Source organism: Polyodon spathula, chromosome 13 (genome assembly GCF_017654505.1).
Source record: "Polyodon spathula isolate WHYD16114869_AA chromosome 13, ASM1765450v1, whole genome shotgun sequence".
Classification (NCBI taxonomy): domain Eukaryota; kingdom Metazoa; phylum Chordata; class Actinopteri; order Acipenseriformes; family Polyodontidae; genus Polyodon; species Polyodon spathula.
Window position 1 is genome coordinate 42,797,420 of NC_054546.1, and position 27,461 is coordinate 42,824,880.

The 27,461-nt window shown below is 40.5% G+C and overlaps 1 protein-coding gene across 1 annotated transcript; it reads right to left on the bottom strand.

The window, feature by feature from the left end:
- Positions 1-1,838: 1,838 nt before the first annotated feature.
- On the bottom strand, positions 1,839-21,709 carry LOC121326189 (sodium-dependent noradrenaline transporter-like). Its single transcript, XM_041269389.1, has 15 exons — positions 21,515-21,709; positions 20,660-21,087; positions 18,173-18,304; positions 17,035-17,275; positions 11,535-11,673; positions 10,850-10,984; positions 9,966-10,069; positions 8,356-8,480; positions 7,920-8,032; positions 7,451-7,579; positions 6,613-6,712; positions 4,047-4,147; positions 3,044-3,211; positions 2,131-2,202; positions 1,839-1,927 (listed from the first exon to the last, which is right to left on the bottom strand). Exons 2-15 carry the CDS (start codon positions 20,955-20,957, stop codon positions 1,904-1,906), a joined length of 1,881 nt encoding a protein of 626 aa, XP_041125323.1. The 5' UTR covers positions 20,958-21,087; positions 21,515-21,709; the 3' UTR covers positions 1,839-1,903.
- Positions 21,710-27,461: the final 5,752 nt, after the last annotated feature.

The window sequence follows — 27,461 nt, forward strand, 5'->3', positions numbered from 1 at the left end:
CATATAGTGTAATACACAGCTTGTAGATAATTTATACAGTGTAATACACAGCTTGTAGATAATTCATACAGTGTAATACACAGCTTGTAGATAATTCATACAGTGTAACACACAGCTTGTAGATAGTTCTTATTTACAGTACACTGAACACACAGAGACGGAATGGAGCAGGCAAACACTGACATTGAAAAGAGACTTTACATCCACAGATTCTATAAACAGTTTGATAAATACAAGATTCGAACATCAACCCCCGTGTCCGTGGCATCACTGGATAATCAGCAGCTGTCTATATTAGAACTGGGGGGGGGGGCACGACACAGTATAACAAAATAAAAATTCAGACAAGTGAGGCTTTCTTCCTACTAACAAAGCGTTGTTTTTTTTGTTTTTTTAAATGCTGCCTTAATAATTTGTGCAATAGAAATAAAAATGTCTTCATAATTTCATTATATATAAAGGAGTTATGAAACTGGAATTTGAAGTAATACCTTAAAGTTTCGGACACCCGTTTGACATGTTGCACATTTGTTTAAATTAGATTAAAAAACAATTACAAAAAAATACAACCATACAAAACTTATATTTCTAAACGTAACTATATGTCTTCGGTGTTGTAACAGTCCATTGTGGAATGGGACATTCCCAGTATATAAAATACATTGCTAGGGCACAGATAAGTTAGTGCCACCATGATCATGCACTCCGATTGGAATTACATTTATGGCTATTCTTACAGCAGCCGATAAGAAATACAACATTACTTTGATTTTGTACCTCTTCAAAGCGGCTATGAGAACATAATTCTACTATCATGCTGTGTATTCGAGTAGCGTGCTTTATGAAGAAATGATTAAACGAGCAGCACTGCATGGTCACACCATGCCCCAGTTAAACAAGAATAATCATTTCCATGAACATGCAGCACACACAGTAACGTGCATGCTGTGGTGAAACATTCTCATGAATGATTAATGAACACGGGCATTCTTTGCATTACATTATGCTGGTATTGACTTTATTCTCTGCACTAATTTGTCAGCATTTCACTGTTTGTTGAAAAGGGTGTTCTGTGTTTCAGTCTTCGGTAATGTGCAGATGACTGGAATTTTAGTTCTGTTCTTTATACAGAGGCAGCTGCTTCTCTTCAACGCGGCCTGTTTACTTAATGTGAGGTGTGCACAACAACAGATTCTACTTATTCACATTTACAAAACCAAATAAACAAAACAGAACAGAACTCCCCAAGGAACATTCTAGAATAGGTCATGGACTGTGACAGCAATGCAGAGCACGTAACATAGCACTTAGCAGCACAGAGCTGAGACCTAGTGTATGTGCAGTGATACTAATAACATGAAATGAGTTCTCCTGCATGAAGAACCAAATTACTCATACAGAAGGTTTGGAAGAAGAAGAAGAAGAAGAAGAAGAAGAAGAAGAAGCTGAAGCTAGTGGCAGTAGGCCATTTAATATTTTCCCTACTCCTCTAGAACACAAGTGAAAACCTGACTTCCTAACCAGATGGCCTGTTTATCCTCACTTGGTCTCCTGCAAACAAACATCACGTAGATTTGGTGTTCATGTGAAGAGCTGACAGTAGTCATGTTTGCATTAAAAGTGCTTGAAAAAGCAAGAACAGGTGGAATCCAGCACAGAGAGATCTTACCATGTGCAGAAAAACAGGATGTGCATTAAAAAGCTGTCATGTTGTGTAAAAAAATGGTATAAAAACTCAAGTAATTTAGGCAAAAAATAAACTTGTCCAGCCAGCATATGTAAAGAATCCTGATTCATCCCAAAGATCCAGGGAGGTGCTTCAACATGAGGCATTTTTTTCATTGGCCAAGACAGCACAGAACTTCAGATCCACCGTGCAGATTGATGCAGCAAAGCATTCCTTTCATATGGCCAGCCAGTGCTTCAGCTGTAAAACACAGGAAGATGTGAGGACACACTATACCTGCCAATTGTATAAGTAAAAAAGGACTAGATTGGTTTTCTTACGAGCTTTATCAACATTAATATGGGTTCTGGTTTCTTATTCTGTTGAGAATATTTAGGTTCCTCACTTGTGTTTTTTTTTTTTTTTTTAAATAGATGTACAAATATTTCAAATGCAACACTTACCTTAAATTGCCGGACATTCCCCTCAGCTACAAGATGATGCTCATTCTCAGGAGTGATGCAGTAAGCCAGCCTCTGAAATGATACATAGGTATCAATCATTGAATAATCATACAGTAAAACCATGGCTTGTTGTTCAGATGTATGAAACAGTAAAAAGTGGCTGTGAAGAAAATACCCCTTACTGACAATATATTTAACCCTGACACTGAATCACAACATACTGTACAGGCAACACTTGTTGCTTATAATTACCTATGCTTCATATATTCATTCACCAGGGTTGCATTATAGCTGCGTTTGCTATTTGTTACATTGAAAAAAAATTCTCTAAACACATAAATAAATCATTGAATTTCAGTACATGGCCCTTTTACAAAGTTCTACAGTTAGAATCAAAAGCGGCGTCTTGAGATTCTGGATGCAGGTATGAGGTTAGCTGATATCTGGCCAGCCTCCTACACTGAGCACTTTCCTCGCAGCCCAGTCACTTCATTTCCATTAACTTCTTATCCTTGACGTGACCTCTGATGCCATCGCTAATGGCTTGTGACATCCTGTGAACAAGCCTGCACTGACTCACTCAGAGACAGCTTCTTCATCTCCGAGGAGGTGCGTCTGTCTGTTTGAATCAAGCTGTCTACTGGTGCAGCAGAGTCTAAAGAGTGGAAGGGGCCCTTTTGCAAAATGTACCGAATCAACACCTAGAGTCCTACAGCAATGATCTAAAAGGCAGCTGACTGTGCATTAGATTACTGCGACAAGAGCTATTTTTTATTACAAAAGTGTATAAAAACTAACAGTGCATGCAAGTCTCTCTAACACACAGATTTGGGAATGTGAAACACTGTCATTTAAACACCAGCCCTATTCCGATGTTTAAAACAGCACCCCTTCACTTTGATCTACCACCCACCTCTTTAAACGTGCCTCGCACCACCAGGAATTTATAGATGGCATAAGCAGGCACAAAGAGCATTGAAGACATTGTTATTCCCCAGCCGATCAGGCTAGCCCAGGGGGGGAAGGTATAGTCATCGTAGGTCAGTGTTTCCATCTTCACGATGCTGGCGATCACCACAAACTGAAGAACAGGGAGGCACATTTTACAGTGTATTAAATACAGCATGCGACTGAAACACACGCTCTGGGTTCTGATTGTCAACGGATCTGCTCTCAGCTGCAGGGACATTTAATCACTGCTTTATAAAACATGTTGCCCATCCTCCACAATGTTTGTCCAACTAAATGTCAAAGGCTACACAGATGGACTCTCACAAAGGGAAGATGCAGCAAGGAAAATGCATAGGAAGCGAAATCCAAGGAGACACGTTAGTTTGCTTTATGATTTATTTCTGACATTCACCAGCTGCACGTTCACCAGCTGAAAGCACAAAGGTTTTTTTTTTAATTATTTATTTTTAATTATTTCTTAAAGCTAATATGAAAAGCTCAAACCTCAAGCAAAGGTTAGCAGCCAACTATGTTGCAAGAGCTGATTATAAAGACTTCTTTTTTCTTACAGAAATGACATTGAATCCTAACAGTCTGGATGCCAGATGAGGAAATAGCCCCTAAAATAGGACTCCACTACAGCAGTTTACAGGAAGAGAGTGGTTAGGACAGCATGGTTAAAATATTTAATTCATTTAATGATTCCCACAGTTCACACACCAAAGATGTTTCATCACTTAGCCCCTCTTGTCCTCTATCCCCTGCACTTCATACACCAAAGCACATGAGAAGTGTCAATGGATTGTCAGAAAACAGGGCATTTCTTTACATCCCACACTTCACACAGACGCACACTCCGCTGCTTTCTCAGGGCAGGCTTGCATGCAGCTTGCACACACTGCAGGGTTACCAGGAGCATGTCACAGCACTGAGAGCGAGAACAGAGCATTGTTCCACAAGCGTACCAGCAGAAAGGCAGGGCTAACGAACTTCCAGCAGAGCCTCCAGTAAAGACCTGGCTTGAAGCCCATCATGCGCTCGATGTCTTCACTGAATCGGTCCACGCCTGAGGGACAAACACAAACACGGGCAGTCTTCCTCAGTTTAACTGTCAGAGAAAGAACAACTCACTTATTTCACAGCTCAACACAATGGACAGTCAGGTGCCTGTAATTGGCATGAGAATCTTGTCATGAATTTCCAGGAGAGGTTTTACCCATTCCTTTCCAAAACAAAAACTAATAAAAAAAATAGCTAAAAGAAGTACAGTTAGGGTTGGAGCTCTGAAAGGACTGGCTCAGTGAGAATGGAAATACCCAAACAATGAACAGTAAGTAAGCAAGAATCAGACTTTCTGTCCAGTCAGTGGTTCTGACCGGACGCTGTAAAATTTTCCTTAAAGCCGGATGCTTGGTTGAAAGCCAGACAGTTGGCAACCGTAAGTCCAGTGGTTGGTAGCAGGTAGTGCGAGGCAGGCAGCAGTACAAACAGGTTGTTACTGTATTGCAAATAGCACAGCTATGGTATAGGAATAGCATGCTTAATGCAAAATAAATAAATGGTTAAAAAAGGTAACTTTTTACATTCATATTATTCAGCAGTATGAAAAATATGTTTTGAACTTCAGTTGACACACTGAAACATTACAGGTCAATGGAAATAGTAATATATACATATACATATACATATATAAACACTATTCATTTTGCTTAATACAATGATACATTTTCTATACCACACAAGAACATTAACATTAACGTGGAATGAAGAACATTCTAAAGACTAAACAATCCACCAGCATACTGAAACAATAAACTACACAGATGCCTAAAGAAACCCAATCACTTTATTTGCATTTTAATAAATTCAGAAAGCAGTGTCAAGGCTTGTCGATGGAATGATTTCTCTGAACCCCGCACTGTGTATGCTGGGAGTAGTTCTTCTGAGTTCAAGTTGAGGAACGCCATACAGTGACTCACTAATGACATGTGGGAGGCCCTGGGAAATGGAACTTTCACTTACCGTGCAGCATTTAAAACATTCCTACCAGGGCTGTAATTTGGGAATAACATTTGCACTATTTAACATCATGCAAACATGAACTCTACAGGGTGGGTTTTATTACGTATTGTTAGGAAACCCTTCATCCAGAACAATGGGGAAGTGGCCAACCATAAGCTTTCCCTGCACTGAGGTGGATGTTCCAGTGAATGAAAGTATTCAGAATAAGTTTTTCTAGACTTCTTTACAAGGCTGCAGGGTTGAAAGAGTTAATATAATATAAATTTTGTGATAACATAACTTTGTGGTAAGTGCTGTGCTCAGTTAACATACCCATATTTGGCAGGGTTATCGATCACTCCAAATATAAACTTTGAATTAAAAAAAAAAAAAAAAAAAAAGCAAATGCATGATAATTGGCCTTTCTGTGTAGCAGACGACAATGTCTCTCTTCATTGGATAAATGTCAGGTGTGAACCCGGGGGCTGTCAAGAGAGGGGCAGGGTAACAGCAACACGCAGCAGCCCAAGAGTTTAAATCCAGCCGGGGGCTCCAGCACACTGCCACCCCCAGAGCAGACGCTCACTTCTATTAAACAAAGCTTCCCAGAGAAGGCACTCTGGATCACAGGTTACGATGAAACACTGGGACAGTACAATAGGCATTAATGATATTGACATGCATTACGCCAGATCATGGATTAGACACAAGGAAGTGCAATGGCGGCAACTCCCCTTACCCTTCCAAACGTACAGCGAGGCGTTAGTGTCAGATTGAGATTCCATTGCATGGGCTGCGTCTGTAGAACACATTGCCAGACACTGGTATACTCATCTGCTGCAACAGAGCCAGTGGAAACACATTGGGAATGTCTGCCACTACTCTGGCTTGGATCATTCTACTTACAGAGAATCACTTGCCAGTGTATCGGACCTCTCTGCTCATCTTTAACTGCATTTTAACATGAAGCTTGAAGTGAACTGTAGTATCTGCCCTTATACTAGTTCACCATGGTATTCTCATAGTGTTCCCATGCATTTACCATAGTTTACCCTGGTTTGTCATGATTTTTTTTAATATTTACCATATCTTGCTGTTCTTTACAATGCTTACCTATGCTTTACCATGCTTTCACTGTGCTTTGTTACACATTGATATGCTTTTACTGTTGGAAATGTTTATATGGGTGCCTATCATACCATCCATAACTGGATAACATAATGCCTATATTTAAAATATACATTATTTTTATATTGACAGAATGAGAGTATTCAGTACTACAGGTATGCTGTGGTATATTTTTTCCCAGTACCCTGTTTGTTTGAATAAAGACCTGAAAGTCTTTAAAATTCTTAAACTTTGGCAGTGGCAGTGAATCTGAGACCAGTCATACCACAAGCGAGCATCTGAAGTTCTATGTTGCAGGAAAGAGCTTTTAACCTCATCTGACTGTCAGATCCATAATGTCAGTGCTTAAGCACACAGCACAGTCTGTTACATTTACAGTGAGATGAACATGCAGCAGCTCACCATAAAACCAGGATACACCGATGGCCTCTATCAATACTCCAAACAGAATGGATGTTCCTGCTGAAAACGAGTCCAGCAGAGTCAGGACATAAATACCACCCTATAATAAAAAATAAAAAAAATAGACAGGACGTAAATAACAAACCACAAAAACAAATTGTGTAGACAGCAGCACAGCGTGGGGTAAGCACACTGTCAAGCAATCTGGAGCAGGGTTCAACAAGTGTGCCTCCCAGCCAATCTCCCCCGAGAGTCTGTTCATTTTATTCAACAACTAAATGTGATTCTCATCATGTATTTCTCACTGGGGATGGCTGTTTAACTGGTTTAAAGTAAAGACTGCATAAAAGTACAAATCTTGTCTTTGCGAGTCAATTGCATTCCTTGCTAGGTCTTTAACCCTTTCATGCATGGAGACCTCGTATCAGGACGGGGAAAAAAGCTCTTCTAGTTTTTATATAGGGACACATGGAAGATGCAAATGCATGATAGCCTTGTATGTTTTCCCCTATATAAAGAAATGGGAAAAAAATGTTTAGTCAAAAGCATATTATGTGTCCAAACCATTTTTTTAGCGTTATTTTCAATATTACATACAAATGTCTCTCTTTTTTTTTATCTTTGTAAGATGTTTCTGATGATAGTAGTTCAAAAAGGATGCTAGCGTAAGATTCTCAGGAACACTCCGGATTATGAATTTGCAAACATCACAATTTAATTAATAAATCTATCCGCTATCCTGTGGATCACTGTAAAGCAGGCGGCAACTCAACTTTCCAAACCGTGACATGGGACGTCAAATAGAATTCAAAACAGAATTGAAGAGGCTCAAACTCACATTTGTAACACAAGACAAAGCTACTAGGAAGGTGCCGAATGCCGTCACAAAGGTGAAAAGCTTCCTGTTTCTCTTCAGGATTTTGAAATCATCTGTCAGACCCGTGATGATTGCTTCCATGCCTCCCATCTGAGGGTCACGAGGAGAAGGCTTTATCAGCACATGCAGCTCTGCACAGGGAACCCAAGCACCCCCCCTTCTGCTGCTGAAGAAGCCTGAACTAAACACAGCTGAAAACAACCTGCTGATTCCGAAGTGTGGAATGCACCATGATGTTAACTTGTTAAGTTCATACAGCATGTAATTAGATTTGAATACTGTTTTTGTTACTGATCTACCTAAACACTATTGCATTTCCTAGCATACTTTAATTGGAATGCCATATAGTTTCACAGCAGACCAGTTTGAGGGGAAAGACACTTCACCTGTATGTAAAGAAAGCTATGTTGTTGCTGAAAGATGTACTCACGGAACTGTCGATGCCCAGCGTTAAAAGCATGAGGAAGAAAACTATTGACCAGAATGTTGAACCTGGTAGGGTTGAAATGGCTTCTGGATAAATGATGAACACCAATCCTGGCCCTACAAGAAAAGATTTTAAAAAAATGACCGTGTGTCTTCATCCCATGACAAGGTTGTGAGGTATTCCATTGTAAGAGACCTCGTTGAACACAATCCTGCAACAGAAACCTACCCCCAGCATCCTTATCAGCGCATCTCTTTAGAAGAGGAAACATTTCCAAACAGTTTCGAGAAACCAAATTCTGCGTTTGCATGATTTTTACACTCACTGTGACACGCTGATGATAATATGCACTCAAATTTTTATTTTTTTAACAGATCACCTTGTGACCACTGTGTGATCTAAACTGATCACAGCTGAATACTGCAAATGGATGACTTACCTTCAGTTGCTACGTCCTCTATATTAACCCCATGCATATAGGCCATGTAGCCGAGGACTGAGAAGATAGCGAATCCTGAGAAGAAGCTCGTCACGCAGTTTATAGTGCTTGTGAGAATAGCATCCCTGTAGAAGCAACAAGCAAGCAAAACAACAAGCTTTGGCGTTAAAAGTTCGATTCGATTCATTATCCTGTTGTTCAGGAAAGCAAGAGCAGTCTACAGCAGGTCCGTTACTAACAAGCTCTAATTTACTCTGATTGTCATCCTTTAAATAAAAGCAATAAATAACAAAATGAATCCAATCAATCTGCCTGTGTGGTACTCTAGTGGTGAGATGGGCGTGGATGTGTCACACTGAATATTCAAGCTAACATTCGGCAACCAATATTTGTATCTGAATACTTGAAAATATTGCACAGCAAGAAGCTTTGCTTACACTCATGGACACCCCAGCAGCAGATTCAAATTGGATTAGACTGTTACACTTTCAACACCATCCCAGTTGTCAGAGAAATTAAAAAATCTGGATGAGAAGGTTTAGCCTTTACTTGCACCCTACAAGCTCTGTTCCTCGACTTCAGTGTTCCCGGCATTAGCTCTAGTGAAAACAGCACAAAGAAGACTTGACCGAATTACCTGTACCGAGTTACTGAAGAGAACAAGTGATAAGTGACAGAAACTCGAATCAAGATTTCTATGCAAGAGGGTTCTTGAAATCGAGACAGAACAGAGAAGGTAAGCAATGCCTGGCGACATGTGTGCTAATCACTGGCAGGCTCTAATGTCATTAAAACCATGCCTGGGAGCTAGCATTCACATCGAGTTTGTTTCCTTTATCTTTATCTCCAGGCTCGGGGATATAGTTTGTGTCAATTTAAAGTTGAAACAGAAAGGAACAGACTAATAAAGTTTGCATTGATTACCAGTTTTAAAACATCTGATTGGTTGTTTTGGCCGACATTAAGCCCATAATAAAGTTACACAAGAATCAAACTGCCACAAAGAAGTTATAACTCCCTGAAAAAACAAACAGACCAAAAAAAAACAGGTTCTCAAATGCACATTTACTTATATGAAAACAGGCCTTAGACGAGTGTGCTATTTGCACAGTATTAACTTTAGCAGGGAATTTGCAGGTCAAAGCTAAACTAAACATGCAGGCACCGGTGTGAAGAATCTGAAGAGTGAGTAAACCCAGTGTCAACAGTGGTGCAGAGGTAATGTGTGCGTTTCATTATCATGGCAGAGACCTGCTTGCACAAAGCAAAGGACCAGATGAGACTGGTTCTGCTCTAGCACCTGTACATGTATATGCTAACTGGCAAGCTAATGGTCCATTAAAACAGATCAAGGACCATTTTCATCCACTCTGGGGAAGAGCCTTTTTTCAGATCCAGATCCAGTCGTTAAAGATCAGGGCGTCCTCATGCATTTGCCTTATCCTCAGGTTATGTGTGTGTTAAACTACAGCAATTAAATAAACGCTGTTCAATACATTTGAACATGACAGCATGATAGGGTGTCCTGATTTTACCAGAGATCACTGTGCAATTACATTAAATAGCTACAAAGTGGAAATAACTTTGTAAAAGGTCTGAAATACTCTCACCTGTAGCAGTTATTGTCAAACTTGTTATAGCTGGCAAATGCGATTAAAACTCCAAATCCTGCTCCTAGGGAATAGAATATCTGGGTGGCTGCGTCAATCCAGACCTAGACAGAGAAACACGTTCTAGAATACTCTTTACTGATGCCTCATTTTACACTGAAAAAAATTATAATAATTCAATCCAGACCTAGACAGAGAAACACGTTCTAGAATACTCTTTACTGATGCCTCATTTTACACTGAAAAAAATTATAATAATTCAATCCAGACCTAGACAGAGAAACACGTTCTAGAATATTCTTTACTGATGCCTCATTTTACACTGAAAAAAATTATAATAATTCAATCCAGACCTAGACAGAGAAACACGTTCTAGAATACTCTTTACTGATGCCTCATTTTACACTGAAAAAAATTATAATTCAATCCAGACCAAGACAGAGAAACATGTTCTAGAATATTCTCTAGTGACGCCTCATTTTACACTGAAAAGAATTTTAATAATTCAATCCTGACCTAGACAGAGAAGCATGTTCTAGAATATTCTCTACTGATGCCTCATATTACACTGAAAATAATTAAAATAATTCAATCCATGGTGAGAAATCCCAGGATGGTAATATATTTTTCAGCTCTGCAATGATATTATGATACTTCAACATTACATTGGCACACATATATATACGTGTATATATATATATATATATATATATATACACACACACACACACACACACACACACACACTGTGTGTATATATATATATATATATATATATATATATATATATATATATATATATATAGAAATTCAGTTTTAATATTTCTAATACTATTCTACAATTGTTAATAGCATTATTATTAATAGTTTGTATGAACTCTTACCGTGGCGTTGTTCAGGCGTTTTAAGTCTACGTGCAGGTAGGCTCTTATCCCATCCATAGCCCCCGGCAGGGTAATACCACGGATCACCAACACGAACAGCACCACGTACGGCATAGTGGCTGTGATGTACACCACCTGCAGCACAGACAGACCTGGCTTCACATCACATCGCAGAGCGCAGTACAGCACAGCCCTGCACAGCACAGCACAGCTGTATAGAGGCTGCCACCTCCTGCTTCTCAGAAACACCGGCCCTCTTATTAGCATTGTACCAAAGGTTTTGTTTTGTTCTTTCAACTCTGCAGCTATATTCAGAAAAATTCAACAACCTGCAACCTGGTACCTTATCACTGCATATGCTGCACCTGAACACTGAAGCAATTGTGGCACCTCATCTCCCTCCTCCCAGAAAGAAAAATACCCCATGGTTATAAAGCAAAATCGCAGCAACAATCATCTGTGCAGACACACATAACCTCCTTTAGGGTTACCAGAGTTAACTTGTACAGAAATGCTGCAGTTCTGCCATGGCTCTCCCACGGTTATAGTGGAATACATTCATTTTCCATGTTTTTTTTTTTTTTATATACTGTACCTCTCTGGGCTTTGCATTGCTTCTCTTTTATAAAGGGTTAAAGAGCCTGTGTACAGTCCGAGTCAGGGGGCTGGGTGAGGGGTCCCGTACCTTGCCAGAGGTTTTCACTCCTTTGCAGAGGGTGAAGTAAAGGATGAAGACCACTACCAGGAGACACAGCACCAGCTGCCATTGCGGTGGGCCCAGGTCATGGATCCCTTCACTTTCATGGAGGTGCAACACTCCTCGCCTGCTCACCAAAGACAAGGGAAGGAAAGGGTTAACAACACTGGAATCAAAGTGCTTCCTCTGTGGCTTGTTCTACGCCACCACCAGGAATCTGGACTCTACATCAGCCAGATAACTCATAGCATGTGTGGATACACCCAGACTTTTTTCATGCCAGCCCTCTACATCTATGTCCAAATACTATTCCAATACTGTTCGAAAAAGCACTGCAAATGTTTGAAGTGGACCATGTAACAACCCTAGAAGAAATGTAAAGTGATTACATGTTACCATCATGCACAGCTGTCCCCGTACTACCCAAATTGCACTGCATGCGTGTTCCACAATAAAACATTTTCCTCAAAGGCACAGGGGCTGTAATGGTCCATGAAAAAGACCACCAATTAAATTTTCCAATCATTCTCGCCTATGGGGATATCCGTGGACAATTGGAAGACCAAATGGAAAAATGTTACAGAATAAACAACAACAGCTCAAATTGGATTGCAGTACCGGAAAGAACAGATCTTGACAGACTATTTTTAGAAAAATGACTTTGGCTCCCTGAAATACAGTGCACTCCTGCTTGATTGTGGTCCCAAGGTTAAATAAGATATCTAACCAATATTTTTAACCTCACAGATTGTTTCAGCTAATCAGGTCTTGAGTAGAACAGTAATTATCCTGCAGGTAGATGCCCTCTAAAAGTTAACAGGACTTTAGAATCCTGAAACTCATTTTTAAGCAGTAACACAAGTTTCATGTGAAATGAGAAAGTCATTTAAAGCTACAAAGGACTTTATTTCAAACATTATCTGAGCTTTATTAAAAACACTACACACAACAGTCCTGGAACTGCCAAAGCTTGCAAAATTCATTGCAGTTTGTGAGATATGATCCAACTGAATGCTGAATTTCGCAGATACACACTTACGTCAAGAGTCAGCTTGCTGATCTGCTACGATACCAACTGTTACAGATGACATGGTTCACTGCAATCGCAATACCACAATCCTGTCACTATCAGTTTGTGCTTCTAGATTGAGATGTTTGTCAAGTGAGAAAGAGACAGACCATCTTACTGATCAAACGCAGGCCTGCTTGTTACTGTCAGGTTCCTGTCCCACTGATCGATTTGAAAGTCAAACCCTGGTTGTGTTTGAATGCACTGCAGAGCTTAGTCCTGGTGCTAGCTGCTAGTATCCCCCAGTAAGGCTTCCACCTAAAGCAGTTATTAGTTATCAATTACTGCAGGATGTCGATCATTTCTTCTTCATTCAGTGATGCTTTGATCCTCTTTTCCAGTGGACAACTCATTTGTGTGTAAAGAGATACATTTCCCATTAGTGCCCAACCCCGCTCCGCTGGACTCCAGAACCCTATTTACTTGTTGAAGAGCCTGCAGTCCAGTACAGCTGGAACTATATATATAGTATATATATCTATTATATATAATATATATAACGCATATAATATATATATATTATATATATCTTATATATATTATATATATATATATATATATAACTAAAATATAAATACTATAAAGCTATTTAGTAACACTGAGTTACCTTTCTGTCTTATTCTCTTCTCAGTTGCCAAAATTTGAGCAGTTAATGTATTGATGTATTAGTCAGCTGTTGGTCCAATTCCCCAAATTTACAGTTTCTTCCTTAACATATTTTTGTCTTTTAGCAGGCAGGAGAAAGTTCCCCTGAATCTAAAGCTTGCTGCTGACACTCTTGAAAACAAAGCAATCAAGGTAATAAAAGAAGGCTTCTCTGCAAATCGAACCCTAGCGCTGCATTCTCCTCCACTTTCTTCTTGCTACAAATCAATAACCAGCCACTCAACAGTGATACAATGCATTCCAGTACTAGGCATAGCTTCCATTATCATAACCAGCCACTCAACAGTGATACAATGCATTCCAGAACTAGGCATAGCTTCCAGAACTAGGCATAGCTTCCATTATCATAACCAGCCACTCAACAGTGATACAATGCATTCCAGAACTAGGCATAGCTTCCATTATCATAACCAGCCACTCAACAGTGATACAATGCATTCCAGAACTAGGCATAGCTTCCATTATCATAACCAGCCACTCAACAGTGATACAATGCATTCCAGAACTAGGCACAGCTTCCAGAACTAGGCATAGCTTCCATTATCATAACCAGCCACTCAACAGTGATACAATGCATTCCAGGACTAGGCATAGCTTCCATTATCATAACCAGCCTCTCAACAGTGATACAATGCATTCCAGGACTAGGCATAGCTTCCAGAACTAGGCATAGCTTCCACTATCATAACCAGCCACTCAACAGTGATACAATGCATTCCAGTACTAGGCATAGCTTCCATTATCATAACCAGCCTCTCAACAGTGATACAATGCATTCCAGAACTAGGCATAGCTTCCAGAACTAGGCATAGCTTCCACTATCATAACCAGCCACTCAACAGTGATACAATGCATTCCAGAACTAGGCATAGCTTCCAGAACTAGGCATAGCTTCCACTATCATAACCAGCCACTCAACAGTGATACAATGCATTCCAGAACTAGCCATAGCTTCCATTATCATAACCAGCCACTCAACAGTGATACAATGCATTCCAGAACTAGCTTCCATAGCTTCCATTATCATAACCAGCCCATTATCATAACCAACAGTGATACAATGCATTCCAGAACTAGCCATAGCTTCCATTATCATAACCAGCCACTCAACAGTGATACAATGCATTCCAGAACTAGGCATAGCTTCCATTATCATAACCAGCCACTCAACAGTGATACAATGCATTCCAGAACTAGGCATAGCTTCCATTATCATAACCAGCCACTCAACAGTGATACAATGCATTCCAGAACTAGGCATAGCTTCCATTATCATAACCAGCCACTCAACAGTGATACAATGCATTCCAGAACTAGGCATAGCTTCCATTATCATAACCAGCCACTCAACAGTGATACAATGCATTCCAGAACTAGGCATAGCTTCCATTATCATAACCAGCCACTCAACAGTGATACAATGCATTCCAGAACTAGGCATAGCTTCCATTATCATAACCAGCCACTCAACAGTGATACAATGCATTCCAGGACTAGGCATAGCTTCCAGAACTAGGCATAGCTTCCATTATCATAACCAGCCACCTAACAGTGATACAATGCATTCCAGGACTAGGCATAGCTTCCATTACAATAACCAGCTGCTCAACAGTGATACAATGCATTCTAGAACTAGGCATCCATTACAATAACCAGTCACTCAACAGTGATACAATGCATTCCAGAAGCAGTCACAGTACAAATCTGTAGTCCACCAATAGAATTCAGAATTCTTCAACCTGCTAAGTCCTCAATAACACAACCTGTGCTATAAGGAGTAATTTATTCCAGGATCAGTGCAGTGTTATTTTTGTTGCTGGTTTTGTAGGAAACATTAACATTTGGCTGTTATAATAAAGAACTCCTTTGCTTGACAAATGGAGCGACCAGCTTGTGTAAATGTTTATGACACACAGAGCTTGGTTTGTGCTGAAACTCAGACGTCCTGCGCCTTCGGTTAAATGCAACAGGCCAACAGTAAAATAAATAAATAGATAGAAACCATGCCAAGGAAAGTGTTTTTCCTTGTTGTCAAAGATCCAGAAAACAATGAGTGGTTCTGGTGTTGGATGCACCAAATTAATCACTAAATAATATGCTGGCACACCATGTTGTCAATAAAGGAAACTGTTTCATTAGATTTTATATATAATGGTACTGTATGTCGGTTTATGGTCAGACTGGGGTCTATTTTATTGATGTTGACCCTAATGCCTACTGTAGGTTCCAAGTACTGAGGTAGGAAATTAAGCCAACACCTAGGACTGTGTATCCCGGGCTCTCCCCAAAAAAGAGAGATTACTGAAATGCTAGCAGTATGCAGAGCAAAAGAATAGACCCTGATGCTAGGACAGGGAAGAGGGCACTGTGTACATTTCCACGTTCCTGCTTGACAAGACAAGAGCTCTGGTTCTGCTTCACAGTGTATTATCTTTACCTGAGACTTTTTCACCCACTTACAGTACGTCAATCAACTTTGGTGGATCCTGCTAGCATCGCTGGTAATGTCTGCAAGCTGCTGAGAAACAGATGGAACACGCCTTCAGGAAAATGAACAATGAACCTCGGGGTCCGACAAAAAAGAAAATGTGGCAATGTCTAGAATATCTCCACAGGGCCGTTCCGATCACAAGCGAAATCACGGAGGAGTAGCTACAGGAACCAATGAAACCAGTATCTGTGCAGACTACTGAACCTCATCAAATCATTAATAATAAGAAGAAAGCACAAGGGCAACTTTATACCAGACGGATGTTTTTCCCTAAAAAACATCATTGCAGACCACTGTCTGTCAACTTCTATTAATATGTCCTTCTATTGGTGCCATTTCATGGGCGTGCATAATATAAAGATTCTATTTCAACAGAGGCTTTAGAAAATGACAACTGTCTGCAATGCAGTAGCCAAGGTATCTGCATGGCCAGTCCTTTGTTCTCAGATTGTACCACAGCAAGCAGTGGAGTGTGTATCCCACTGAGGCACAGTGCTCCAGGGAGCATCCTGTTAAAATACAACACACCGCAGGGGGCAGCGGGCTAGGTGTGTGTTTGAATTGGCTCAAGACACCAGTATAATAAGTGTGGTGGTCTCAGCTGTGGGAATCCTCACAGAACAACCACACCTCATTATGTTCACTCATTGAGAAATGCCCAGGAATAGCCCAAGAACGAGTGGCGGATCATGGCAGTTTACACCCTCAGGAATAAGAATCAAGAGGCCTGCTCTGTCGGAACTCAAATAAGTTTTCTTTGTTTTAAATCACAGATATACATGGTTTTCAAGATGTGTCAAAAAAAAATCAAAAAATTTAAAAAAATGACTGACTCATGTACATCCACTATTTCACGTACTATTTCATGTATTATGCTACTATCATGTATTATGCCCTTTCTCTGTATTTAAAGTATTATGGATTTTCTTGTTTGTGATGGTGGTCCACTATGAAAGGCGCTATATAAAATAAAGATTGATTGACTAATTGATTGATTGATTGATCCCATTTCAGGATCACTGAATATTTAGACTCAGTTTGTCCAACTGTCAGTTCCAGTGAAGGACAATGTCCTAATCAAGTCCTTAGCCAATTGGCAGGGAATGTTTGGTGAAGATGGAAATAAAATCAAGGTATGACAGACAGACAGGCTGCTGAACAGACATGGTCCGCATTTCTCAATGACTGACTCTGTGGAACCGATCCACTCCATCTCTTCCATGTGTGCTACGGACAGTGGATAAAAGGCAGCGAGCACTCACTCGTAATACTCTGCAGCAGGAGTGATTTTATACTTGGAGTACTTGGTCTCGTTGCCCAGCAGCACACAGCCGTTCAGCAGCTTGGGGTCGATGCAGTCGGGGCTGTTCCATGGGTTTCCACAGCGCAGCCAGGGCACCTCGGAGGTGAACGAGGCAAACAGGTAGTACAGAGACCAGGCTATGATTACATTGTAGTAGAAGCCCACATACAAGGCTATAATGATCACAGTGTAGCCCACACCTTTAAAAGAAACAAACACATTGTTAGAGGTTAATCTGCAAATCTAAACTAAGCAGTCACGTGCCGTTACCTCCCAGTAAGCAATGGGAGGCTTTCAGCACCCACAATCCACAACCTGGTTATTGCTTATTAAACCATAGTAAACCAGTTGTGTCATGGCAAAGTGGATTTCCTGCGTCTTTCTGATAAGCTGTCTTTATTTAAAGGAATATACTGCATGTGGTTTTGTTATGCTACTGTAGAACTTTATTTTACTACACTATCATATCATCTCAACCCTTCAAACTCAGCACACACGACATGCAAACCGTGCCGAGACAGTTCAGTTAGTAGTAAAGACCTGCCGTGGCTGTTACAGTACAGCAGTCACTTAGAAAAAACGTGTTGGTGTTTGGTATTCATAAAAAGCAAACGGGCAACGGCTGAGCTGGCCTGTTTACATTATAGAGACATGAAGCTTGGTACATTGGTAATACCTGTTAATAGAAACATGTCAAAAACAATTCTGATTAATGTACAACAATAAAACATCACAGATGTGTTATGGTCCTTATAAAATATTATCATAGTCCAAAAAGAACCCTTTTATGTATTTAAGCAGATGGAAATCTTTATTTAATAGACACAGGTGCTCAGCGCCACTGCTTAGAACCCTTCTGCTGTGAGAGAGTGGTTAGGAGGACTGCAGCAATCCAATATTTGACTTGGTGGGCTATGAAAAAGAACAAAATAAACTAAAATGGTCTGTATCTAAAACTCTAATATTCTTTTAATAGTGCAGCCAGACCTCCTATTAATTACAGGTCATTTGTCGATTAAATGGCAGATATGCTTGATGTTCATAGATAGCAGACTCCACAGAAGAACTGCTGTTTTAAGCATACAACAACACTTTACCTTTAAAAACAGGGCAGATTTTCCAGACAGTGGCAGCTCCTTCCCGGTTATATTGCCCCAATGCCAGCTCCATGTAAAAGAGAGGCATGCCAGCAATGACCAGGAACAGGGTGTAGGGTATCAGAAAGGCACCTGTAAGCAGACATGCACAGAGCTTTAGTATTTGCTTGCAATGTACTGAAATACTCTCCCCTCGTTTCTCCACAGAAGATCGCTCTGGCTGGGGCTGGGTGGTATAGCGATCATGGGAACAAACATTTAAAAAAAAAAAAAAAATATATATATATATATATATATATATATATATATATATATATATATATATATATATATATATATATATATATATATATATCAACTCAGCAAATGAGAGCTACGATGGAGAGCAGAGCATATTGACGGAGATGCTGCTACCAAACAAAAATGTTTACAATTAGTTTGGTGAAAATATATCAGGTGCCTGGTGGATGCCATGCCTTTGAAAGAACTGTTACATTAAAAGACAGCAAAGACCCCACTGATCGAAGCGTTGCTGCTTTTCATTAAATTCACACCATCTGATGCCGTCCGTAGTTCGTCAAGCAAATTCCACATGTCTGGTACAGGAGATACTTTGTTAACAGGGAATCTGGATCTACTTTGCTATTTTACAGAGAGAAAGGCAGAGCTTTGGTTTGAACTTTATAACCTATAGCATACCCTGCTGTGGAGGGTAAGAGATTCACACAAACACAAATCAGTGTATGAGCCTCTGACCTACAGCATTAGGAAAGAATCCTGTAACAAATGCCTAATCCCTATTCTCAGATTCACTATCAGATTCGCCCTCTCATACAATGGCTTGAAATGCCCTGCATCGTTACAATGCCATGTGGTTAAAAGAGTACAACCAGTATGGAAAATCACACTTTCATTTCCATGATGACTCATTTAAGAAGTGCTTGTGTGTTATTGCTTACTTAAACATGTTTCCTGGGGGAGATACCATAGAAAAGTAAAGCATGGCAAAAGCATGCAGGTAAAAGTTATAAACCAAGCAGACAAATGCCTCGCCTAATGCCTTCATCAGCGAACTGTACTTACATGCAGACAGGAATTCCAGTGGTTTTTACAAAATAAGTCTCAAAAGTCATTCAAATTTAAGAATCTTGAAAATAAAAGCAACAGAAAAGGGTGGGTTTCTTAAGTTTAATTCTCTGATTTCCGACACTTTTCCTTCCAGGAAAATCCAATGAGTGGTAACTTTTATAAAGATCTGTACATTAAATAAAGGCAGAATAAGCCATACTAGGGCAAAGTAACTTGCACACTTTGCTAGAATAACTAAGCACTGAAGTAGCTTCACGATCTGCTCTGAGTCAATGTATACAACCTCAGGCTATGCATAAGCAATGGATTGTATTCCTAGCTACACCCATGCCTCACACACTGCGCAGGGATTAACTGCGGATCCACGGCACTGAAACGGGTTAGAAGGCTTGCAATACACAAGCAGTGGGGCAGGAATGCAACGCCAACATTATGGAAGAGTTATTTGTCTATAAAATCCATCAGGGTCCCCTTTAACCACACACAGGCTTCTCATGTTATGAATGCAGTGGAACGTGAGAATGTTTCTAAATAGAATATATAGTGTTGTTTTCTGAGCCCTCCAATAACCCCCTCCCTCCCCCCTCCACTTCTAATACAGCTTCAGGACAATGTTCTCTGTACTCCCTAACACAATTCATGCAAGCAGATACACATGACACAGTAGAATTAAACTTCAACTTAAACGTGAAAATGCTATGCAGTAGGGGTCTTCCTTCCATTCCTGGTGCATGTGCTGTCCCACACAGATGATATCTTGCCCACTGGCTGGATAAACTCCAGATACACTCCATCAGAGTGGGACTCAGCCTGGACCAAAAACAGGAGGTAGTATCTCCTTACTCTACAGAAGCTTTAAAACCACATTAATAAAGCTAGTCAGCTCACCAACTTTGCTCAATTTACAAACCAACGATGTATGTAGACAATTAAATAGAATCAGGGCGTTGACAGCGTGCGTATATGGATAATATCTGCGTCTGTTTTACTTTGTTGTTAATAGTCTATGAAAGTTTCAATTCAACCTTCAAAATTAATTATTTCACAAACACACGAATAATAATTCCATCCTGGATGTGACCATATTACTGACTGTGCCAGTTCAATCGCACTGATTACATTAGCATCCCGGGGTCCCGGAAAGTATATTGTATATTTAACTAGTTTAAATAAATAAATATATTAATACATTCTGTTCATTTTGCCCTCGGTGATATACAAGACTAGGCAATTTAATTGCGTTCACAAAATATTTATAATATGGCTAATAAAACACACTTTATTGTCGATTTGATTTTAACGGCAGGTATGCCTTCTCCCTTTGCAGAGTTCTAATCCACACTGTAAAGCGCTGTATGAAACTTTCAGCAGTTGCTAAGTATGCACAAGCAAACTTACCTCCGCCGTTTTTGTAACACAGATAAGGGAATCTGCAGATATTAGCCAGGTCCACAGCGAAACCGATGACAGACAGAAGAAAATCGATTTTCTTGCCCCACGTCTCCCTCTCCTCGTCCTCAGAGGAGCTAACCGGGACGCGCGTCTCCGGGACAGCGATGACGGCTGTGTTGGTGTACTGAACCTTATTTAGTTCCTTCACCAGAATCAGCTCCACGTCCTTCTTTTCCACGGTAGTGTACTGTGTGAGGGGGACCACGGGCGACAGCTTGTGGTCTGAGCGGACTTGCACGTTCATCCTTTCGGCAGCCTAAACCCAACCTGCCACGCCGGTGTAAAACCCAGAGTGCAGTCGGTGGAGCTGATCAAACTCCAGTCGGTGCCGGGCTCTACCTCGAGGACATGGACTGCATTGCCTTTCTCATCAGCTGCGGAAAGAACATTGAACTCTAATTAGATGCATACAGTTGACAATGATGACCAAAGCTCCTAAATACAATATTATAATATAATACACATTTTAAAACGTTTATCAAGCCTATTTATTGAGCAGATAGACTGCCATACATTTTAAATACAATCTTACTTTCATAATAATAATTGGAGGTATGATAGACTCTCGTATTATTATTATTATTATTATTATTATTATTATTATTATTATTATTATTATTATTATTGCAGTACATGTAACAGTCTGATAAATATGTAGGCCTATAAATCACAAATGCATACTATTCACAGACTGGTAGTCGGTTACACTATTATAGCCTACAAACAATAAACACACAGAAGACGTTTTGAATCCCAAAACAATAGCCCCGCAGACTCCTAGACGGAAAAAGCCGCTCATACTTGACTATCAGAAGGTGAAGCCCCATAGCGAATGACACGGAGCGGAGGTCGCGACGTGCTGCGGCAGGACCTTCTCTGAGCAGTAACTGTCCGGTGCGTTGAAACTTTAAAGACTGTGTCTTTGAGAGGCTGCGGGGGATGCAAATCTGGAGCTCTTTAAACCGGGCTCCACTCTCTCTCCACGTGATTCGCTAGCTGAACGCCGCCACCGTCTGCAGGTATAGCTAACAGGGTGGTACTATTAACTTTGGCACACATAAATAACACTGATACAGTAATGCAGGAGTGGGAAGGCACTAAGCCAAGAAGCAGCAGCACTGAGACGCATTAGCATATGTAACATACCTGTGAAAGAGATGTGTAGTACTCTGTAATGTATGATTTATATATTCACTGTCCGCACCTCATCAAATCGTGTATTATACCACTGCTTTTATTTACACTGCCCTTACTTTTTTAATTGAGCAAACATCAGCTACAATAAAAGACTGCTATATTGACAACTGCAAGTTTAAAATATTCTTTCATATAAAAGATAAACTGACATTAGCAATAAAACAATTTTAAGATTCAAGCATATATTTTTAATAAGGGCATGCAGCTGATTCCTAGTAGTAACAAACCTTTCTAGTTGTTGTCTATATGGGCAAAATGTAAACAAAAATGCTACCTCCAAAAGAAAGCATCAGGCACAACGAATCTATTATTTAATGCTGGCTAAGCACCTTGCTTATTGGTAGACTGCTATTTTTGTTAAGTATGTGTTGAATTGCACTTTTCACGGCAAAACCCCAGGCACGTCTCGTTCAGTATATTGGATTGCTCTTTGCTTTGTCCGTGGCAGTACCTTTTGTTTCAGGGTTTCTATCAGGTATATCTGCTTAAAGGTAATTTGTTTAGGAGTATCCAGTTATTTTCTCTTTTTTTATGTATGGCGTTTATATCATTCTTGATGTAAACAGTAGAATCTGTGTGTAACTAGTTTGGTGACCTGCAGTTCTTAGTATTCTACAACACAACACTGTGAAGAGTTAAACCCAGAGGACACGCCAAGAACTACCGGTTGCTTAATACATGGGAATGTATTTTCTATACCTGCACACCTGCAACAGAGCAAGAAAACATATTTAGTGTATTTCCTTCTGTTACAACACATTGTTTTGTAATGATTTGAACAGTGGTATTAAGACCTGCCAACAATGTGAATAGCATTAAGATAGACCGTATGATGTTTCCAAAATGATTGAAGGACTGACTCAGCCTCCTCAGTATTCGAGTTCATGTTACTATCCCAATGTCCAAATTGGACCGCTGCGCTTGAAAATAAATCGTAGCGTTCAATAACTACAACAGCAACAACAAATATGATTCTGGCTGCAAAAAACACGTCAGTTAGGCAGCAGGCAGGCAGGCGTTTGCAGCCTTTGTTTTAACAAGATTCTTTATTATTTCTTAAGAGGGGTGTCCACCCTAAAACAATTAGATTGTTCTTGTTAGGCGGTGGTCAAATAAAATGAAATTACCAGCACTGAGCATTTGCAATTTAACTAGACAGGATTTCCAGGGGCTGCGGAGAAATGAACACGCCGCGCATGAGAGCATTGATTCTTGGTAACCTTATCAATTGAGATTAAGGCTTGAGAAAGTGATGAACTGGCTTCTACAAAGAAAAGGGTCAAACAAATTGAACCAAGCAGCGAGAGTTCTTACTCAAGTATCCATTCTGAATGGCAGAAGCGCAGCGTCACTGGTAAAGTTTCTAGATAGCCTATCTTCCTGTTACAGAGTTATATTACAAAATATTGTGGATTACCAAATATATTGTGTAATACATGTGTAAAACTATACATAGTTTGTAAATATGTTTACAAATATATTTTATATTGATAAATATATTGTGCCATACATGAAGTGACATTAGCCTATCTGAATATTTTCCACACATATTTCACTATATATATATATATATATATATATATATATATATATATATATATATATATATATATATATATAATATAATCACAAGTATTATTTACCATCTGTTTTTTTTAAAGCAGAAGAAAAAAATTTTTTTTCACGAAAACAAAAATAAATTAAAAAAAAAAAAAAAAAAAAAAAAAAAAAAATCAACATTAAAAAACACAGTTAGATAATGCTCCAAACTGTTTCAGGTTTTGGAAAGCTCACTATCTCTCTCTTGTGCGAGAAAATGACATTGCACTACAAACCAAATCTGAAGTACGCACCACGCGTAGAAAATGTGTACAACAACGCAGGAGTCGATGCACGCTTATTGTTTGATATAATTAAATAACATTTAACGTTTAAAGGCTGGATTTGCTTGTATTTGGAAGCAGTAGGTAACCTTGCTTTCTGCAGGTAGCCTAATATTACAATTATATTAAAGCTCAAACAGCCTTGACAGCTTTGCAAAACTTTGGATTTGCTGTTTTACGGAGAGAAGAAAAAGCCAAGTACATTAATACAAAATGAACGTGTACAATATGAATCTGTCAGTGCTTTACCGAACCCCGAGCTCTGAAGACCAGCTAAAGCCCCTTTATCAAATAGCGGTATATATTCCAGACACGTTCCCAGAAACCCCCAGAAGGAAGTCTTAATTGTTATTACCTTCTTAACAGCTGTCTGTTAATATACATCGTCATGTTTTTTAATCATTAAAAAGGGGGTTGAAAAACAAAGCAAAAAAAAAAAAACATTCATTAATTTAAACTATGCGAATAGTGACTATCGATAGATCACATTTAAATGTTTAGGTGCTTGCCAGTGTAAATTTGATAATCCAACTACTGCTTGTTAAAAATAAAATAAATAAAAAAATCAGTCAATCAATAAACAGCTCGGGGTTGTTTGGGTTGCTGGTGTAGTTTCTGTCAGTTTGGGTTGCTGGTGTAGTTTCTGTCGGTTTGGGTTGCTGGTGTAGTTTCTGTCGGTTCGGGGTGCTGGTGTAGTTTCTGTCGGTTTCGGTTGCTGGTGTAGTTTCTGTCGGTTTGGGTTGCTGGTGTAGTTTCTGTCGGTTTGGGTTGCTGGTGTAGTTTCTGTCGGTTTGGGTTGCTGGTGTAGTTTCTGTCGGTTTGGGTTGCTGGTGTAGTTTCTGTCGGTTTGGGTTGCTGGTGTAGTTTCTGTCGGTTTGGGTTGCTGGTGTAGTTTCTGTCGGTTTGGGTTGCTGGTGTAGTTTCTGTCGGTTTGGGTTGCTGGTGTAGTTTCTGTCGGTTTGGGTTGCTGGTGTAGTTTCTGTCGGTTTGGGTTGCTGGTGTAGTTTCTGTCGGTTTGGGTTGCTGGTGTAGTTTCTGTCGGTTTGGGTTGCTGGTGTAGTTTCTGTCGGTTTGGGTTGCTGGTGTAGTTTCTGTCGGTTTGGGTTGCTGGTGTAGTTTCTGTCGGTTTGGGTTGCTGGTGTAGTTTCTGTCGGTTTGGGTTGCTGGTGTAGTTTCTGTCGGTTTGGGTTGCTGGTGTAGTTTCTGTCGGTTTGGGTTGCTGGTGTAGTTTCTGTCGGTTTGGGTTGCTGGTGTAGTTTCTGTCGGTTTGGGTTGCTGGTGTAGTTTCTGTCGGTTTGGGTTGCTGGTGTAGTTTCTGTCGGTTTGGGTTGCTGGTGTAGTTTCTGTCGGTTTGGGTTGCTGGTGTAGTTTCTGTCGGTTTGGGTTGCTGGTGTAGTTTCTGTCGGTTTGGGTTGCTGGTGTAGTTTCTGTCGGTTTGGGTTGCTGGTGTAGTTTCTGTCGGTTTGGGTTGCTGGTGTAGTTTCTGTCGGTTTGGGTTGCTGGTGTAGTTTCTGTCGGTTTGGGTTGCTGGTGTAGTTTCTGTCGGTTTGGGTTGCTGGTGTAGTTTCTGTCGGTTTGGGTTGCTGGTGTAGTTTCTGTCGGTTTGGGTTGCTGGTGTAGTTTCTGTCGGTTTGGGTTGCTGGTGTAGTTTCTGTCGGTTTGGGTTGCTGGTGTAGTTTCTGTCGGTTTGGGTTGCTGGTGTAGTTTCTGTCGGTTTGGGTTGCTGGTGTAGTTTCTGTCGGTTTGGGTTGCTGGTGTAGTTTCTGTCGGTTTGGGTTGCTGGTGTAGTTTCTGTCGGTTTGGGTTGCTGGTGTAGTTTCTGTCGGTTTGGGTTGCTGGTGTAGTTTCTGTCGGTTTGGGTTGCTGGTGTAGTTTCTGTCGGTTTGGGTTGCTGGTGTAGTTTCTGTCGGTTTGGGTTGCTGGTGTAGTTTCTGTCAGTTTGGGTTGCTGGTGTAGTTTCTGTCAGTTTGGGTTGCTGGTGTAGTTTCTGTCGGTTTGGGTTGCTGGTGTAGTTTCTGTCGGTTTGGGTTGCTGGTGTAGTTTCTGTCGGTTTGGGTTGCTGGTGTAGTTTCTGTCGGTTTGGGTTGCTGGTGTAGTTTCTGTCGGTTTGGGTTGCTGGTGTAGTTTCTGTCGGTTTGGGTTGCTGGTGTAGTTTCTGTCGGTTTGGGTTGCTGGTGTAGTTTCTGTCGGTTTGGGTTGCTGGTGTAGTTTCTGTCGGTTTGGGTTGCTGGTGTAGTTTCTGTCGGTTTGGGTTGCTGGTGTAGTTTCTGTCGGTTTGGGTTGCTGGTGTAGTTTCTGTCGGTTTGGGTTGCTGGTGTAGTTTCTGTCGGTTTGGGTTGCTGGTGTAGTTTCTGTCGGTTTGGGTTGCTGGTGTAGTTTCTGTCGGTTTGGGTTGCTGGTGTAGTTTCTGTCGGTTTGGGTTGCTGGTGTAGTTTCTGTCGGTTTGGGTTGCTGGTGTAGTTTCTGTCGGTTTGGGTTGCTGGTGTAGTTTCTGTCGGTTTGGGTTGCTGGTGTAGTTTCTGTCGGTTTGGGTTGCTGGTGTAGTTTCTGTCGGTTTGGGTTGCTGGTGTAGTTTCTGTCGGTTTGGGTTGCTGGTGTAGTTTCTGTCGGTTTGGGTTGCTGGTGTAGTTTCTGTCGGTTTGGGTTGCTGGTGTAGTTTCTGTCGGTTTGGGTTGCTGGTGTAGTTTCTGTCGGTTTGGGTTGCTGGTGTAGTTTCTGTCGGTTTGGGTTGCTGGTGTAGTTTCTGTCGGTTTGGGTTGCTGGTGTAGTTTCTGTCGGTTTGGGTTGCTGGTGTAGTTTCTGTCGGTTTGGGTTGCTGGTGTAGTTTCTGTCGGTTTGGGTTGCTGGTGTAGTTTCTGTCGGTTTGGGTTGCTGGTGTAGTTTCTGTCGGTTTGGGTTGCTGGTGTAGTTTCTGTCGGTTTGGGTTGCTGGTGTAGTTTCTGTCGGTTTGGGTTGCTGGTGTAGTTTCTGTCGGTTTGGGTTGCTGGTGTAGTTTCTGTCGGTTTGGGGTGCTGGTGTAGTTTCTGTCGGTTCGGGTTGCTGGTGTAGTTTCTGTCGGTTTGGGTTGCTGGTGTAGTTTCTGTCGGTTTCGGTTGCTGGTGTAGTTTCTGTCGGTTTCGGTTGCTGGTGTAGTTTCTGTCGGTTTGGGTTGCTGGTGTAGTTTCTATCGGTTTGGGTTGCTGATGTACTTTCTATCGATTCCCAGGCCAGTTAAAAGTTACATATATAAACATTAACGGCACTCACTGACGGTTTTTTTTTTACACGGAATTGGCAACTGTAAAAAACAAACAAACCAAAAACACGTTAAATTTTGCATAATTCTTTGGTGTTTAACGTATAATTCTTTGGTGTTTAAAATATGTGTTCATATTGTCGTTTACTGCTTACAATTCGTACGGATTGTTTCAAGGCCCCACTAGTCTTGGGCTACCTAATACAGCTTGGGGCTGATCGGTATCTGTGAAACCAGCCGTTCTAACAGTGTGCGCTTTCTAAACCAGTTCCTATGAAGGTTACTAGACTCATTGATTTATTACAAGTGTATACTATCACAGTAGGGGTGCTGTAAGGGAGGGTTTCTCCGCTCCAGAAAGGCAAAAGACTTGTTTATAAATAAATAAAAACCTGTTACAGATTTAGTCAAGCATGTATATTTCTGATTATAA

What these genes read in the sequence shown, in the direction of transcription:
- LOC121326189 (XM_041269389.1), bottom strand. Translation starts at nt 20,957, where the DNA reads ATGAACGTGCAAGTCCGCTCAGACCACAAGCTGTCGCCCGTGGTCCCC. An exon ending in GTGTTACAAAAACGGCGGAG is followed by an intron (nt 18,305 to 20,659) that starts GTAAGTTTGCTT and finishes GTCTGCTTACAG; the next exon opens with GTGCCTTTCTGATACCCTAC. An exon ending in CTTTGTCTTGTGTTACAAAT is followed by an intron (nt 6,713 to 7,450) that starts GTGAGTTTGAGC and finishes TTTTTATTATAG; the next exon opens with GGTGGTATTTATGTCCTGAC.